This window comes from Muscardinus avellanarius (assembly GCF_963383645.1).
Source record: "Muscardinus avellanarius genome assembly, chromosome: 16".
NCBI classification, from domain to species: domain Eukaryota; kingdom Metazoa; phylum Chordata; class Mammalia; order Rodentia; family Gliridae; genus Muscardinus; species Muscardinus avellanarius.
The window spans coordinates 68,433,426-68,451,986 of record NC_137802.1 but is presented as its reverse complement, the minus strand read 5'-3'; the positions used below and the strand labels follow the sequence as shown (position 1 = coordinate 68,451,986).

Sequence of the window (18,561 nt, the reverse complement as noted above, 5' to 3'; positions counted from 1 at the left end):
GAGCCGCCTGGAAGCAACCTTTGCCCTCACTTGACTCGCTCTTGGCTCTTGGGGTCCTTATGCTGATCCCCCAAGAGATCACGCCCGCACGGGGAACAAAAGGTAGCAGCCTGTACCCCAGGTGGGACTCGAACCCACAATCCCTGGCTTAGGAGGCCAGTGCCTTATCCATTAGGCCACTGGGGCTGATGGCGTGTCTCCTTTTTGCCTCTTCTCTCTTAATGGATGGCCAGATGTGTTTCCGCTGAAGCACTTGGCTGAGTCGCCAAACTAGCCCCCAGCCCAGGTGCACAATGGGGCCGCCTCGAGGCTCCCCGGATACCCGGCTACTAAATGCAGGAAGAAGGAGGTTCCTCGGGGCCATCTTGTTTACCTCTAAAGAAATGCCGGGAAGGCAGTTGCCATCGTTTTCTCGGAGTTTCTGTCTCCTTGCCAGCGCCTCCCGATGGCCTCGCAAAACCCGCTGTCCGCGGCGCGCAAAGGAGCCGAGCCCGGCCGAGGCGCAGCCCGGGGCCTGTGGGCAAGAGGCTACAGCAGGAGCTGATGACCCTCATGATGTCTGGTGACAACGGAATTTCTGCCTTCCCAGAATCAGACAACCTTTTCAAATGGGTAGGGACCATCCATGGCGCAGCTGGCACAGTATATGAAGATCTCAGGTATAAGCTCTCCTTAGAGTTCCCCAGCGGCTACCCTTACAACGCACCCACGGTCAAGTTTCTCACACCCTGCTGCCACCCAAACGTGGACACCCAGGGTAACATCTGCCTGGACATCCTCAAGGACAAGTGGTCTGCCCTGTATGACGTCAGGACCATCTTGCTTTCCGTCCAGAGCCTGCTGGGAGAACCCAACATCGATAGCCCTTTGAACACACATGCTGCTGAGCTCTGGAAAAGCCCCACCGCTTTTAAGTACCTGCAAGAAACCTGCTCCAGCCAAGAGCCCTGAGCCCACCTGCCAGCCTCTCCCCGTGTCGTTTTTTTTTTTTCCTTTACCTGTCCTTTTCTTGATTTCTGTATAGGACTCTGTATCCTGAGCTGTGGTATTATTGTTTTGTTTCTGTCTTTTAAATTAAGTCTGGTTGAGCCCTTGCAATGTATATTAAATAAGTATGTTTTGGTTGTTTATGTACAAAAAAAAAAAAAAAAAAGAAAAGAAATGATGGGAAATCCAAGAATTTCGGGAAAAAGTACCGGAGAAGAGACACCTGCGTGGTGGCGCAGGCTTTGCAATGCCAGTACTTGGGAGGCTGAGACAGGAGGGTTGCAGGTTCACGGCCAGCCTCAGCAATTTAGTAAGACCCGGTTTCAAAATACAGAATAAAAATAGGGATGGGATGCCAGGCCTGGTGGCTCACTCTTGTAATCCCAGTATTCGGGAGGATGATGCCAGAGGATCGTGATTTGGGGACAGCCTCAGCTACTTACTGAGGCCCTCCACAACTTAGTGAGACCCTGTTTCAAAATAAAGAATAGGAGCCGGGCATGGTGGCTCACGCTTGTAATCCCCGCGCTTGGGAGGCTGAGACAGGAGGATCGCATGGGTTCGAAGCCAGCCTCAGTTACTGAGTGAGGCTCTCAGCAACTTAGTGAGACCCTGTTTCCAAATCAAATATAAAAAAGGTCTGGGAGTATAGCCCGGAGGTAGAAAGCCTCTGGGTTCCACACCAAGTACCACCAAAAAAATAAAAAATAAATAAAGAATAGGGCAGGGGGCATAGCTCAGAAGTCAAATGCCCATGGGTTCTGTCCCCAGACCTGCAACAAACAAACAAACAAACAAACAGCTGGCTGTTGTGGCACACACTTGCAATCCCAGCATTTGGGAGGATTGTGATTTGCAGACAACCTCGGCTACTTAGTGAGGCCCTTTGTAACTCAGTGAAATGCTATTTCAAAATAAAAAATTAAAAAATGGGACTAGGGCCAGGCGTGGTGACACACGCTTGTAATCCCCTTGCTTGGGAGGCTGAGACAGGAGGATCGCACAGGTTCGAAGCCAGCCTCAGCTACTTAGTGAGACCCTATTTCCAAATAAAAATATAAAATAGGTCTGGGAGTCAAGCCCAGAGTAGAAAAGCCCCTGGGTTCCACCCTCAGTACCACACACACACACACAAAATTGGACTGGGGTGTAGCTTGGAGGTAGACTGCCTCTGGCTCCCATCTCCAGTACTGCAAAAACAAACAAACAAATACATACATAAATGTGGGCAGTATACTTTGTCCCCAACCTGTTTTCTCTCCATCACTCTCTTCCTGTGTGTCTCGATACATTTCCAGGTGCCTTCCCCTGCCACAGGCTTCTGAGGGCCTCTCTGGCTGGGCACTGTGCTCCAGGGTCAACCAGAACAGAAGGGACTTCTCTCTGCTTCCCCTCTGCCCCGTCTAGCCAATCATTGGCAGGCTGTGCGGGGCCTCACTCTTCAGCTGCTCTTGTCTAGTCCCAAGATTCTGTGTGCACGTCCACCTAGTCCCAGGTCACGGCCTCTGAGCTCCAGGGCTCCATCCCCTCTTGGCCTCTCTGCCTCTGGCTGCCCTGCTCTGGAGGTCCCTGCAGTGGACTCCTGAGGCCAAGCCCGCTCCTCTGGCCATCCCCCCAGCCTGCCCCTCCTGACTCTGCTCCCCCCAGCCTGCTCCCTTTCCGACTCTGCTCCCCGTCCACAGATCACTCTGGTTATTTCCTCTCCATTTCTCCCTGCTGCCAATGGCTGTCTGCGCCTCTCAGTGGGCCAATACTCGGCCGCTTCCCTCGTCTCTTCTCCTGTCCCAGGCAGCGTAGCCGGCCCCCATAGCCTCTGCAGGGGAAGTCTGAGCGTCTTGCTCCTGCTCCCGCCTGGAATCCGGCTGTCAATCCGAGAACCTGCTCTGCGCTAAGCTCATCCGTTCAGTTCATTTGCATCCCGCGGCGACCCTATGAGGAGGTGCTAATAACATCAGCCTGGGAGCTCAGCGTCCCCGCTGCAGGCAGGCCCAGGAGCAGCCTCAGCCCTGCGGCCTCAGTGACGGCCCTCAGCTTGCTGCCTGGCTGTGCAGAGCAGGACCTGTCTCCTGTCTACACTTTCAGTCATGCTCCTCTAGGAGGAGACCATCTTTCTTCTCAGCTTTTATTGCTGTGGTGTCTCGGGTTCCTCCCCCTCCTAGGTGTGCCTCAGGGCTGCATTACTGTGAACTAAAGGTTGTCACAGTCCTGTGGATGAGCCTCGCCCCTCTAGGCTGAGTTCCCGGGGCCGGAAACCGTCTTCCATCTGTATTTTGCCAAAGTCACTTATAAATGATCTTTTACTTTTTTTTTGTGGGTCTGGGGATGGAACCCAGGGGCATTCGAGCTGTGAGCTACACCCCCTGCCCTAATTTTTATTCTTTATTTTGAAACAGGATCTCACTGAGTTACGGAGGGCCTCACTAAGTAGCTGAGGCTGTCCGCGAACTGGGATCCTCCGGTCTCAGCCTCCCGAATGCTGGGTTTTTTTACTTTTTTGTTTTAATGCTGGGGGTTGAACTCAGGAGCATTCTATGTCCAAGCCACACCCCCAGCCCTATTTTATTTTATTATGATTTTTTACAGTACTGGGGACTAAATCCAGGGCTATTCTACTGCTAGGCTACACCCCCAGCCCTATTTTATTTATTTGGAAACAGGGTCTCACTAGGCCAAGAGCCTTGCTAAATTGCTGAGGCTGGCTACAAACCTGCAATTCTCCTATCTCAGCCTTCCTAGTGCTAGGATTACAGGTGTGTATTAACATGCCCTGCTTTATTTATTTTGTGGTACTAGGGGTTGAGCCCAGGGTATTCTACCTCTGAGCTATACCCCCAGTCCTATTTTATTCTTTATTGTGAAACAGAGTCTCACTAGGTTGCAGAGGGCCTCACAAGTTGCTGAGGCCGCCTGCAAACCTGCGATCCTCCTGACTCAGCCTCCCAAATACTGGGATTACAGGAATGCACCACTATGCCTGGTTATTTCTTATTTTGAAATAGGGTCTCATTGAGCCGGGCGTGGTGGCGCACGCTTCTAATCCCCGTGCTTGGGAGGCGGAGACAGGAGGATCGCGCAGGTTTGAAGCCAGCCGCGCGTGCTGGCTTAGGAGACCCTGTTTCTAAATAAAAATGTAAAAATAGGTCTGGGAGTGTAGCCCGGAGGTAGAAGGGCTTCCAGGAACCCCAGTACCACCAAAAAAAAAAAAAAAAAAAAAAAAAAAGAAAGAAATAGGGTCTCACTAAATTGTGGAGGGCTTCTCCAAATTGCTGAGGCTAACTACGTACCTGCAATCCTCCTGTCTCAGCCTCCCAAGTACTGGGATTTTAGGTGTGTGCCGCCACATCTGCAGCTATTTTTACATGGAAACAGGATCTCACTAAGTTGCTGAGACCGGTTTGAACCTGTGATCCTCCTAAATCTTCCAAGTACTGGGATTACAAGCATGCACCGTCATGCCCAGTTTACTAATGACTTTTATCCCTTGTCTGTACTCACCTGCACAATGAGATCCCTGCTCCAGGGTACATACTGCGAAAGCTCACCGTCTTGCATTTGCAGCATCACAATGTGGTATTATCAAATGAGAACAAAATAATATAAACATCCTAAGACCTTCTTATGTAGCCTGGCGTGGTTGCACATGCCTATAATCCCAGTAGTTAAGAGGCTGAGACATGATTGCGAATTCTAGGCCAGTTTAAGCAACCTAGCAAGACCCTTAGCCATTTAATGAAAGCAGAATCTATGGTGCTGCGAGCCTCACTACGTTGCTGAGGCTGGTCACAAACCTATGATACTCTTGAGCCAGTCTCCCAAGTACTGGGATGACAGGGGTGGGCCATCATAACTGGCTACCTATGTTTCTTTTCTTCTTTTCTTTTTTTCTTGTGGAAATGGGGATTACAAGTGTGCACCACCACGCCTGGCTCCATTTCTTAAAATCCAAACTTTTTACCTTGGCTGGACACAACAGCACAGCCCTGTAATCTTAGCTATTCAAGAGGCTAAAACAGGGGGATTTCAAGTTTGAGGCTAGCCTCAGCAGTTTAGTGAGTCTCTCTCTCTCAAAAATTAATTAAAATAAAAAGAAGCCGGATATGGTGGTGCACGCTTGTAATTCCAATACTTGGGAGGCTGAGACAAGAGGATCAGGGGTTCAAAGCCAGCCTCAGCTACTTAGTGAGGCCCTCTGCAACTTAGTGAGACCTTGTTTCAAAATAAAGAAGAAAAAATAAGTCTAGGGGAGGAGCTCGGAGGTAGAACTGCAGGAAAAATAAATAAATAAATAAATAAATAAAAAGAGATGGGGATACGGCTCAGTGGTAAAATGCCTCTGGGTTCAATCACCAGCCCCGGGATGAGCAAATGAGTAGAGCCCTTTACCTTGATCGCGGCTCTCACAAGGAGCCTGCCCACCTCTGGGCCACGCATGCCCCCACGAGTCCCTGCACAACATGCTGCTCGGCCTCGTCCCTCCTGCACTCCAGCCTCCTTCTCTCTCCTGTGTTCACTGTTTCCTTTCAAGAGCATGTCCCCCTCCCCTCTCCACTGCTTAAAAATCAGTTCCTTCTTCAAGGCCCACGTCAAAGGCCTGCTCATCGTCTCAGCCCTCCTGCCTGGCTGTGGCCCTAGAGCGCAGCCCCAGGTCCCTGTGTCTCCGGCACCGCGCCGTGACACAGACGTCAGTGCGAGGCAGAGTCCAGAGGGCAGAGGCAGCCATTCTGTTCCGAAGCACTGACTGAGAGGCGAGGCCTTCTGAGCGTATGAGTTTATTGCAGCTCACGCTACGGTCAATGGAAAGCCAAGGTTCGGCAACATGGTGACCTGTGGCCAGTGCCTGCACCCCTCATTCCAAAGGCCCATTCTCATGACTGTGCCAGTGTCACAAACAAGCACAAACAGCAAAACATAAAATAAAGAGAAACATCCTGTGGTGCTGCGGGTCCCTGAGCTGCAGCCGCCCGGCGCCCTGAGGAGTGGTCCTCGCCGGCCGCGCGGGCAGACTTCATTCCACATCCGCCCTCCTGCTTGTCTTGATGGCGGAACTTATTCTCTTTTGTTTCAGTCTTTCCCGATTCATGTTCTCTATCCTGCAAACAAAAAGACTGCAATGAGGCAGATGCCCAGCGGGTGCTCTGGGGTGCTGAGAGTGCCCGGCGGAGCAGCCGGCAGCAGCGCCGACTCGCCTCCCGCAGGCCGGGGTCCTGCGCTTCCTGCAGCTTTCCCACAGGCCTGCTGGGGCTCGGACTTTACCCGCTGCCTTCTTCCCTGTGCAGCCCTTGTCCCATGTAGTGCCTTGGGAACAGAATGCCCGCCCCTCATGGAAACAAGGGAGCAATGCTGGAAGCAGGGCTTGACTGTAATTTCAGCCATGGAGAACTCCACTGCAATGGGCTCATCTGGGTGGTGGTCAGGCTGGTAGGGTGTGGGGGGAAAGTGGGTCCCTGGGGCTGCTGTCTTGGGATTAGTCATGGTTCCTCCTCCCTTCTTCAGCAATGACTCGGGTCTCCATGGTATGAGGAGCACAGCCTTGTGCTCTCCCTTGCTCTGCTTCCTGCCACCGCCCTGCCCGGAGATCTATGGTCCCCGGCCTCACCTGGGCTAAACCCAAATCCCCACAGAAACAGGAGCAAAGGAATCTTCCTTCCTCTGAATTACATGGCCGGGTCTTTGGGTTCTAGCAACGAGTGCCGGCCTGGACATCCACACAAGTCACTCTACGCAGCCTAGGAGACCTGTGGTACCTGAGTCTCCGAAGCTGAGCATCTTCTTTGGATGGCTCTTTGGGAGTCTGGCTCGCCTCGGCAATCATGTCTCGAATTTTCTGTAGGCAATCTGCCAGATTCCGCATCTGATAGCGACTGATTTCAGAGGTGAGTATCAGCTCCCCTGACCTGTTGATCTTATTTTTGTGCTGCAAGAACAAAAAGAAAATGTGGAGTCCTATAAAGGTTTAAAAGCCACTGGAGAATGTGTAGGGAAAGAAAGGGAGGCTGGTTACCACGAGGGCGATCTTCTGCCTCACGGGCTCTGCAATCCAGTCAGCGGTGGCCAAATGGAACCTGACTTCAGCCTTGGAGTTCACTGTGGATGAAAGGAGAAGGGGCCCTGATCACCGAGAGACCCGGGACGTGCGGCGCCCAGGGCACCAGCGGCCACCCTCCACCAAGGGACAGCACTCAGCCGTGCGCCATCTAGCCTGTGTTGGAGCTGGCCACGGAACAAGCCTGCGAACAGTGAGGCTCTTCAGGATAAAAATAGACGGGTAACCAAACATGCAGTGCTTCTCTTACAGTTTTACTGGTTTCTGAAATAAAGAGGGACTTGGTCCCACAAGAATGAAGGAACCTGTTCTTGGAGCTGGCTGCCGGCTCGCACTGTGAGTTCTCTTTGTTTAGCCTCACAAGCCAATCCTAGTCCTAGCAACCCACAGCTGAGCGCCTAAGAATCAGACACATTCAAAAGAATAAAGAGGATTATTATAAGCTGTCGGTATTTGAGCTCTTGCTGAAAAAAATCCCTTTATTCCACATGAACATAAACACAGCGCTTCCTCCTCAGACCCCTCTCCCAGCTAAGTTTTAGAGCAAAAGAAAAGACCAAGGTACCTTTGTTAACATTCTGCCCCCCAGGACCACTACTCCGACAGTACGATATTGTCAAGCGATCTGTAAAATGGAAAACGCACAATGATTACCCCATGGCCAGATGTGCGAACTGCTCACTTATTATCAACATGCCGATTACACTTCTCACTTTTACTTGTGCGCCCATGCACATACACACATGTGCACACACAGAAATGGAACCTGCAGGTCAGTAAAACTATTAACAGGTGTCAAAACTGAAATCAAGGGCAAGTGAAACCACAAGGTTTCACAGACAGCAGGGGAAGTAAAAGTACGACTGAGGCCGGGCGTGGTGGCGCACGCTTGTAATCCCCGCGCTTGGGAGGCAGAGACAGGAGGATCGCACAGGTTCGAAGCCAGCCGTGCGCGCTGGCTTATGAGACCCTGTTTCCAAATAAAAAAGTATAAAAAATAGGTCTGGGAGTGTAGCCCGGAGGTAGAAGGGCTTCCAGGAACCCCAGTACCACCAAAAAAAAAAAAAAAAAAAAAAAAAGTACGACTGAGTTGTCTGCTTCTCATCTAGCCTATTCTACCAGATCCTTCTGTCATGGCTGACTGCTGGTTGTTTTTTTTTCAGTACTAGGGACAGAACCCAGGGGCATTCAACCTCTGAGTGAGCTATATCCCCAGCCCTATATTTTATCCTTTATTTGAAACAGGGTCAAGCCGGGCGTGGTGGCGCACGCTTGTAATCCCCACGCTTGGGAGGCAGAGACAGGAGGATCGCGCAGGTTCGAAGCCAGCCGCGCGCGCTGGCTTAGGAGACCCTGTTTCCAAATAAAAAATATAAAAATAGGTCTGTGAGTGTAGCCCGGAGGTAGAAGGGCTTCCAGGAACCCCAGTACCACCAAAAAAAAAAAAAAAAAAGAAAGAAAGAAAAGAAAGAAACAGGGTCTAACTGAGTTGCAAAAAGCCCCACTAAATTGCTGAGGCTGACTGCAAACCTTTGATCCTCCTGTCTCAGCCTCCTAGGTCCTAGGATTACAAGCGTGTGCCACCAGGCCCAGCTTGCTGTCTTCAAGCAAAGACTCTTTCAAAAACTCAAACTAACAGAGTCAATTTAATGGACAGTGTGGTAAACATAAAACCCCCATGGACTGTAAGCTCCAAGAAGGCAGGACCATGTGTGATTCATCCTGTGTTCTCAGACCTTAGTTCACCATCAATGATAAAACCATTGCAGACGCTGGGCATGGTGAAGGACCTCTGTAATCTCAGTATATGGGAAGCTGAATGAGACAGAAGGATTGAAGGCTTAAGGCCAGTCTTTGCAATTTAGCAAGACTCTGTTTCTTGTTTTTTTTTTTTTTTTTTTTTTTTTGGTGGTACTGGGGGTGGAACCCAGAGGCTTTCTACCTCCGGGCTATACTCCCAGACCTATTTTATATTTTATTGGAACAGGGTCTCACTAAGTTGCTGAGAGCCTCACTAAGTAGCTGAGGCTGGTTTCGAACCTGTGCGATCCTCATGTCTCAGCCTCCCAAGCACGGGGATTACAAGCGTGCGCCACCACACTCAAGACTCTGTTTCAAAAATTAAAAATAAACCAGGTGTGGTGATGCATACTTGTAATCCCAGTACTTGAGAGGCTGAAACAGGAGGATCCCGGGCCATGGCCAGCTTCAGCTACTTAGTGAGGCCCTCCACAACTTAGTGAGACCCTGTTTCAAAATAAAGAATAAAAAATAAGGTTAGGAGTAGTATATACCTATAACTCCAGTACTTGGGAGGGTGAGACAGGAGGATTACAGGTTCTAGGCCAGTCTCAAAAATTAATGAGATCCTATTTCAAAATAAAAACTACAGAGCTGGGTGTGGTAGCGCACACTTATTATCCTTGCATTTGGGAGGCTGAGACAAGAGGATCGCAGGTTGGAACCAGCCTCAGCTACTTAGTGAGGCCCTTTGCAATTTAGACCCTGTTTCAAAATAAAGAATAAAAAGTAGGGCTGGGAGTGTAGCTCAGAGGTAGAATGTCCTTGGGTTCCATCCACAGTACCACACACACAAAAATAAATAAATAAAAATAAAATAGAGCTGGGGAAAGTGCGGTAGCACACTCATGTAATCCCAGTACTTGGGAGGCTGAGACCAGAGGATCACGGTCCTCAGCGGACAGTCTCAGCTACTTGGTGAGGCTCTCCACAACTTAGTGAGATCCTGTTTAAAAATAGAGATTAAGCCAGGCTTGGTGGCACATGCTTGTAATCCCTGAGCTTGGGAGGCTGAGACAGGAGGATCGCACAGGTTCTCAGCCAGCCTCAGTTACTTAGTGAAGCTCCCAGAAACTTAGTGAGACCCTGTTTCCAAATAAATTATAAAATTAGTCTGGGAGTATAGCCCGGAGATAGAAAGCCCCTGGGTTCCTGGGTTCCACCCCCAGTACCATCAAAAAAATAAAAAATAACAAAAAAAATAAGAGATCCAAGTATGGTGGCACACGCTTGTAATCCCTGCACTTGGGAGACAGAGACAGGAGGATCGCGCAGGTTCAAAGCCAGCCATGCTGGCTTAGGAGACCCTGTTTCCAAATAAAAAGGTAAAAATAGGTTTCTGGGAGTGTAGCCCGGAGGTAGGAGGGTTTCCAGGAACTCCAGTACCACCAAAAAAAAAAAAAAAGAGAGAGAGAGAGAGAGAGAGAATTAAAAATAGGGCTGGGGGTGTAGCTTGGAGGCAGAATGTCCCTGGGTTCAATACCCAGTTCTTTTTTTTGTGGGTCTGGGGATGGAAACCAGGGGCATTTGATCTCTGAGCTACACCCCTGCGCTGTTTTTTTATTCTTTATTTTGAAACAGGGTCTCACTAAGTTGCAGAGAGCCTCACTAAGTAGGTGAGGCTGTCCACAAACCGTGATCCTCCGGTCTCAGCCTCCCAAATGCTGGGATTACAAGTGTGCGCCACCACGCCCGGCTCAATACCCAGTTCTACAAAAAAACAAAAAACAAAAGACAAAACAAAACAATAAAAAAAACCCAAACCAAAACCAAAACCAAAAAAACCTCCCCAAAATAAAATAGAGCTGGGAAAGCCAGGAATGGTCATATGGCAGTACTCGAAAGGGCTGGGGCTGCATCTTGGATGTAGACTCCGGGTTCAATCCCCAGTAACGACGGCAAACATGTCGGCTAAGTGAGGGCCTGACCTGGCCTGGAAGGCCCCTGCTCTGCGCACTGGCGCAGCCACGTCTAGGGACAAGAATGAGGAACTGCTCCATGTAAACCATTGCATAACTTTAGCATTCTCTACCTGTCACTGCCGAGGTGTGACCTCGGCAGTGCTCCCTCCTTCAGTGGGTCTCAGCTGTGTTTATTTTTAGTCTGGAAAATGAGGTTTCATCCTTCCATTTTTGTAATTAGTAAAACTTAGCTTGGTAGAGTCTAAGTAGGGAAGGCCTGGTAGTGGGACAATTTTTTTTTTTTTTTTTTTTTGGTGGTACTGGGGGTGGAACCCAGGAGCTTTTCTACCTCCGGGCTATACTCCCAGACCCATTTTATATTTATTTGGAAACGGTCTCACTAAGTTGCTGAGCGCCTCACTAAGTAGCTGAGGCTGGCTTTGAACCGGTGCGATCCTATCTCAGCCTCCCAAGCCTGGGAATTACAAGTGTGCGCCACCACGCCTGACTAGTGGGACAATTTTAGAAGACCAGGTGGCGAACCCTAAGAAGCCTGGGCTGCGAAGCCTTGTGGCACTCTGGTGGTGGGACGGGTCCTCAGTGGGCAGTGGTCTCCCATCTGAGAAGTGCTTCTGCAAGGCCTTCTTCCTGTGGAAAAACCCAACAGAATCCCTCTTCTGACCAGGTAACAAATGTCCTTGGTACTGCAGGGGAAACGTCCCAGCACGCTGCCCTGGCAACCCTGCAGGTAACCAGGCCGGCCATGCGGGCCCGACTGCAGCTGAGCCCGCTGCCTGCTCAGCCATGCCTTCTCTCCCTCCCTGGGGGGTGCCAGACGTTCACTAGAGTTCTGGAGATAGGAGGCTTTCTGCCTCTTCCCTCCCCATGCGCCCTTTAGGACATGCAGCGATGGCAGAAGGGCTTCGCTGCGGCCCTCCTTGGCCCCTGAGCCGCAGGGCGCCCACCGCCTGTGCCCGAGCACCTGGCCTCGGTTTGGGTGTCACCTGAGCAAGGGCCCGGGAGCTGGCACCTTTGGCTACGCTCCCTTTCACATCTATAGAAGTCATAACTCTCTGACTGTAAAAAGGGCTCATTGCCCCAGGGTCCCTCGAGGGCCACGGCACACCTGTCAGGCCTCGTCTGTGCTTGACAGGTAGAGAATGCTAAAGTTATGCAAATGGTTTACATGGAGCAGTCCCTCATTCTTGTCCCTAGACACTAAATCTGACTTGGGGGGGGCACTGGGAATTGGCCCCCGAGGTGTTCTACCCCAAACTACACCCCCAGGCCTATTATATTTTTATTTTGAAACAGGGTCTCACTAGGTGGCTGAGTCTCACCATTAGCTGAGGCTGTCCTTGAACCTGCACTCCTCTGGTTTCAGCCTCCCACATACTGGGATTACAGGTGTGCACTAGCACGCCCAACTCAAATCTGTCTTGTCTTTCTGCTCCCTGAGGCGGTCACTATATCCAGGGTTCTTTGTTGTTTTCTTCTTCAGTTTTTTTATTTTCGCAGTGCTGGGGATTAAACCCAGGGCCTCATGGGAGTGCTCTACCACTGAGCCAAAAGCCTGGCCCGGCATCCAGGTTTCTTTACATCTTTTCATAAATTAACAGGTACAGATAAGTGGGTACGGATATATAGAAATATAAATCTCGTGCCGGGCGTGGTGGCGCACGCTTGTAATCCCCGCGCTTGGGAGGCAGAGACAGGAGGATCGCGCAGGTTCGAAGCCAGCCGCGCGCGCTGGCTTAGGAGACCCTGTTTCCAAATAAAAATGTAAAAATGGGTCTGGGAGTGTAGCCCGGAGGTAGAAGGGCTTCCAGGAACCCCAGGACCACCAAAAATAAAATAAAATAAACTACAAGTCAAATGCATATGTGTGTGAAGCACAAATGGTAGCTTATCTCTTCTGTACCTTCTCTTTTCTCCGACGGTCAGTGCCTCTATTGTGCAGGTGGCCACGGCACCAGCACGCCAAGAGCTCTATTTTTGTGGCACACTGCCGTATCTCACAAGTGGCTGTGACATCATTTATTTGCTATTCTTTTTTCTTTCTTTCTTGAGGTACTGGGGATTGAACCCACAGGCCGTTCTACTTGGAGCTACTGCCCCAGGCCGAGTTTTTATACTTTACTTTGAAACAGGGCCTCACTAAATAGCTGAGGCTGGCCGCAAACCCACGATTCTCCTGTCTCAGCCTCGCAGGTACTGGGGTAGCAAGCGTGCGCCACCACGCCCAGCTATTTGCTATTCTAAACTAGGCTGCAAAGAATCCACTTTTACATGCTCAGAGATGGCTCCTGTCATTGGAGTGATCTAGAAGAAGCATAGAAGCAGTAGGAAGTGGATGATTCGTGTGTGTGTGTGTGTGTGTGTGTGTGTGTGTGTGTGTGTGTGTGTTTTGCTGGGGATCATACCCGGGGCCTCACATATGCTGGGCCAGTGTTGTACCACTGAGCGACATATCCAGCCTGAAATGACTGGACTGGGGGTGTGTACGTGCACACACACACAGCACTGGCCATTAAATCCAGGCCTTCACACATGCTTGGCTGTATCCCTAGCTCATTTCACTTTTTAGTTTCCAGACAGATAAAAGCCTAAAAGCCCTCAAACTTGTGATGGTTCTGCCTCAGCCTTGTGAGGAGCTGGGATTACAGGCATGTGCCATCAAGCCCAGCTTGAAATGGCGGGTTTTTATTGAAATCACTTACCCAGAGGGATGTCGTTGCCAGCCTGCTTTGCATCCTCCTGTGATAACATAAACATGTCAAGTAAGTATAACCGGATGGTGACTCCTAACTTTACAACAAAAGTAGTGGCCACAACACAAATGTAATGACTATTTCCAGGTCCCCAGCAAAACCAACATATCAGAGTGACAGAAGAACTATCCCCTGGACTCTCGGGGCAGTACTACTTCCGAAAGACTGCTAGGAAGACAGACGTGAGATCTCCAGGGGTCCCTAGTGTGTTGGCCAGTGTCTCGCACCATCAGAGGCCTGGCTCCTGGCTGTGTTGACAGGAGCCACAGTAGGTATGTATCAGGGAGACTCCCAAAGTAACGCCCTCAGCCAACCTGGAATGACAAGCCTCACGGGCCACTCTGCTCCTTGTAGGGCCATACAAGACTAGCAGGTACGAGGGTCTGCCTTGAACAAACCTCGTTTATCTGCCCTGAAGGTTCAGAGCAAAATGAACTAATTGCCCCCAGCCTCGCCGCCTCGGCAGCTCTCCCGGAGCTCTCTGCCTGGCAGCAATACCATTCAGCCTTAAATCCTTGTGAGCACGGGCACAGACGCCACCCCCGCTGAGGCTTTCTGGCCCTGCAAGCCCGAAGCATCCTCATCTACAGCCCTCTGGCTCCCTTTATGCCTTTTATCTTGGAGTTATTTGGAAGTGAAATCCCATCCTGCTCACCTCAGCTCTGAAGATCATGGAACACACCTTTCCTGAAGCTGGCTCTCCTTCCTCCATGCTGCCCTCTCCAGCTTTTCTTCTCATTTTTTTTTCCCCTCCAGTAATGGGAATGGAATCCAGGGGCATTCTACCTCCGAGCTACATCCCCAGCTCTTTTTTGTATTCTTTATTTTGAAACAGGGTCTCATTGAGTTGCAGAGGGCCTCACTAAGTAGCCGAGGCCGTCTGCAAACAGCGGTCCTCCTGTCTCAGCCTCCCGAGTGCTGGGGTTATAGCGTGCGCCGCCACACCGGCTCTGGTTACTCCTTCTGCCTTTAAATGCCTCTTTCTCACTCTCCTTTGCTAGCTCTTTGCAATTTTTTTCTCTTTTTTGGCAGTACTGGGGATTAAACCCAGGGACATTCTACCTCCGTGCTATACGCCTGGCCCTATTTTTATTTTGAAACAGGGTTTCGCTCGGTTGCTGAGTCTCACTACTTGCTGAGGCTGTCCTTGAACCTGTGATTCTCCTGTCTCAGCCTCCCAAGTATTGGGATTACAAGTGTGTGCCACCTCGCTCGGCTTTCTCTGTGATCTTTCAATGCTGACATGCCTCTGTCTTCTTTCCCTAGAACACTTCATCAGCTATGCTAATGAAAATACCGCCTATGTTGCTGACTCCTAACTTTCTGGCTCAAACAAGCCTCTTTGTTCAACTCCAGTCCCACATAACTAGCTGCTACCCAATGTCCCTTCTCAGATGCCCAATGGACACCTCACACTTCAGGCCCTTTTACAGGCTACTTCCCCCCAACCACAGGAAGCAGCTCCAAGTATTCTCTACCACAGCCTCCCGGCCAGTTCGCTGCAGGCTTCTCACCACCCGATGTCTTCCCATTTGTTAGCTGTCTGCTCCTTCCACTGGAACACAGCCTCTGTGAAGCAGGGATCCTGTGTTTGCCTATCAGGGCTGTATCTGCTATGCGTCAAACAGTGCCTGACGCAGGAAGTACATAATCAGCTTTTGCTGAATGAATAAACAGACAAGTGAATGTTCTCACCACTCTTATCTTAATGAATGGCAACTCAATCCTTCCATTGCTTGAGGCCTTAGACTTTTTAAAAAAATTTTTCCCGGTACTGGGGAAGGAACCCAGGGGCAGTTTACCTCCGAGCTACACCCCCTGCTCTATTTTTTATTCTTTATTTTGAAACAAGGTCTCACTAAGTTGTGGAGGGCCTCACTAAGTAGCTGATGCTGTCCTCGAACCACGATCCTCCTGTCTCAGCCTCTTGAATGCTGGGGTTACAAGTGTGTGCTGCCACACCCAGCTCAAGGCCTTAGACTTTAACTCCACTCTTACCGTCACTGTTCATATCCAATCCATTAGCAAATTCTCTAGGCTTTCTCTTCAAAACCCGTCTAGGATCTGACGGAGTCCGGAGTCCTAATGCTTCTGCCCTGCTTATCCTTTCTTGCTGATGACTGCAGTCTCCTAACTTGCCTCCCTGCCAGTCTCTGTAAAAGTGATCCTGTAAAACTAAACTGCACCAGTCCACCCTTCTGCCTCATATCCTCCAAAAGGGCTTATTGCATTCAGAAGACTGATGAGAGGCCAGAAGGCCCTATGAACAGGCTCCACCCCTCTCTCTAGCTCCACCTCCTCTGCCTGCCCTGCTGGGCCACACCTACCAGCACATTACTGCCTTGAGGTAGCTGCACTTGTGGTCGGTCCCTCTGGTAGGCTGTCCTCTCTAGCATTCTTATGGCTCATTGTCTGCTCCTTCCAAGTCTTTACTGAGGGCTCCCCAGACCACCTATTTAAAACAGCAACTCTAGCTAGGCATGGTAGCCCATGCTTGTAAACCTAGTACTCGGGAGGCTGAGACAGGAGGATCGCAGGTTCATGGTCAGCCTCAGCTACTTAGTGGGGCACTCTGTGACTTAGTGAGACCCTGTCTCAAAATAAAGAATAAAAAAATAGGGCTGGAGCCGGGCATGGTGGCACACGCTTGTAATCCCAGTATTCGGGAGGCTGAGACCAGAGGATTGAGGTTCGCTGACAGCCTCGGCTACTTAGTAAGGCCCTTTGCAACTCAGTGAGACCTGGTTTCAAAATAAAGAATAAAAAATAGGGCTGGGCGTTGTTGTTTGGAGGTAGAATGTCCCTGGGTTCCATCCCCTTTACTGGGAAAAAAAAATATATAGGGCTGGCAATGTAGCTCAGAGAAAAGCCTCTGGGTTCAACGCCCAGTTCCACAAAAACAAAAACTGCAACTTTATCCTCTACCTCTAGAACTCCTTTTTTCCTTCTGGGCTATTTTTTATTTTATTTTCTCCAAAGTACTACTATTTTTTTTTTTTTTTTTTTTTTGGTACTGAGGATAGAACCCTGGGGCAGTCTATCTCCGAGCTACAGCCCCAGCCCTACTTCTTTCTTTCTATCTATCTATCTATCTATCTATCATCTATCTGTTTATTTTTATTTTTGTGGTACTGGGGATGGAACCCAGAGGCATTCTATCTCCGGGCTACACCCCCAGCCCTACATTTATTTATTTATTTATTTATTTATTTATTTAGTGTGTGTGGTACTGAGGATAAAACCCAGGGGCATTCTACCTCCAGGCTACACTCCCACACCTATTTTATATTTTATTTTGAAACAGGGTCTCACTGAGTTGCAAAGGGCCTCACTAAGTAGCTGAGGCTGCCTGTGAACCATGATCCTCCGGTCTCAGCCTCCCGAATGCTGGGATTACAAGCGTGGGCCACCACACCTGGCTTCCAAAGTGCTATTTCACACATTCTCCTTTATCTATTTTATTTTTGCCCAGTGGAGTACAAGTTCCACAGCATTAAGATTTTTGCTTTGTTCTCCATTCTCTATCTCCACTCAACACAATGCCGCATGCTCTCAATACGTTTGTTGAACGAACAGTTGAGTGAAGCCCGGAGTGGTGGCGCACACTTGTAATCCCAGCTTTTGGGAGGCTGAGGCTGGAGGATCGCGGTTCGCAGTCAGCCTCTGCTACTTAGTGAGGCTCTCTGCAACTTAGTGAGACCCTGTTTCAAAATAAAGACTAAAAAGCAGGGCAAGGGATGTAGATCGGGGGTCAAATGTCTCTGAGTTCCATCCCCAGAGCCGCAAAAAATAAGAAAAAAAAAAAAAGTTGAGTGAGCAAATGAATGAATGCGGCACTATCTACTAGTCCTGTAGGTGCAAGCTCAACAGAAGGGGTGGGTTCTATCTCCACAGGGGGGCTACACAGCAGCAACTTCAGGCATCAAGAAGCCCCGTTTTCTCTGACGAGCTGGAGTTAGTAGAGGCGTGAGACCGCGTAACGTTTCAAATAGCAGCAGACAATATGCCTGTCTTTGTCTTTACCGTTCACTCTGGAGATCCAGAATGCCCACATGTTCCCTTATGCAAGAATTTGGGCCCGGGGCCCAGGAGACAAATGTGGAAAGGCTGGTAGTCTTAGCTTATTTTTTTATTCTTTTTTCAGGGGGTCTCTTTTTGGAACCGAGGATGAACCCAGAGCACCGCACCTGCAAAGCGGGCGCTTTGCCACCGAGCCACCTGGCCCGTGGCCGGTGGTCTTGTAAGAAGCCTGCGTAGCCGGCCGTCGGCGCCCGGCCACCTCGGGCCACACCGGGCGCCACAATATCCCTGCGATCGCAACCCGGGACGGCCGGCTCTCTCCCGCCAAGCGCGGCCAGGGGGGCCCCGGCTTCCTGACAGCGCCCAGCCGCGGAGGGAACGCCCCTTCCGTCCCGCCCGCCCGCTCACCGGGACCTTCCAGGCGGTGTCGGAGCCCTTGGACTCGGGGTAGAGCTTGTCCAGGCTGTAGATGCTCTGGAACTCCGTGCTGTCTACCTGCTTGTGCAGGGCCCGGGGAGCGCAGCGCGCGGGCGGTGCGAGCAGCGAGGCTCCAGTTCGGCGGAGGGCCCAGCGCAGGCACCAGGGGGCCGCCATCTTTGGCCTCTGCGCACTTCCGGCGCGCACGCTCTCTTCGCGGTCCAGAAGGTCCCGCTGCCCTTGGGACTTTGGTTCCGCGCTTTTCCAGGGCCCACCTGAGGGCTGCGAGCAGCGAGCGTTCTCAGTTTTGCTCTCGGGTCCGCCGCTTCGAGGGAGGCCTGATTGGCATGGGGCAGAAGGTGGACAGTCAGCGAGTCCCAGCGGAGCCTCCCAGCGAGAAGAACCCCCAATCCCTTGTCCCCCAGAAACACCACTTGTCACCATCTCCCATTCTGCCCTCCCCCTTCTAGGTTCTTTTCCAATGCCCCAAATCAAACAGGGAGGCCTGTCCCGCCCTGCCTGGGTCATTTCCCACCAGCCGGCTCCGGGCTCCTCGGCCTCTTTATTCTGCTCTGCCTTACTTTTTTTGGGGGGGGGGATTTGTTTTGTCTTTTAACGCACC

The 18,561-nt window shown here is 50.7% G+C and overlaps 2 protein-coding genes across 2 annotated transcripts; one reads left to right on the top strand and one right to left on the bottom strand.

Annotated features, from left to right (window-relative positions):
- Window positions 1-475: 475 nt before the first annotated feature.
- LOC308274965 (ubiquitin-conjugating enzyme E2 C-like) lies at window positions 476-951 on the top strand (the record flags this gene model as incomplete). The annotated part of the gene is made up of 1 exon (XM_080712964.1): window positions 476-951. Exon 1 carries the CDS (start codon window positions 544-546, stop codon window positions 949-951), a length of 408 nt encoding a protein of 135 aa, XP_080569090.1. The 5' UTR covers window positions 476-543.
- Window positions 952-5,992: 5,041 nt separating this feature from the next.
- On the bottom strand, window positions 5,993-18,116 carry MRPL58 (mitochondrial ribosomal protein L58; the record flags this gene model as incomplete). The annotated part of the gene is made up of 6 exons (XM_080714122.1): window positions 5,993-6,077; window positions 6,732-6,901; window positions 6,989-7,071; window positions 7,596-7,655; window positions 13,452-13,488; window positions 17,931-18,116. The coding sequence occupies 6 exons, from the start codon at window positions 18,114-18,116 to the stop codon at window positions 5,993-5,995; spliced, it is 621 nt and encodes a 206-aa protein (XP_080570248.1).
- Window positions 18,117-18,561: the final 445 nt, after the last annotated feature.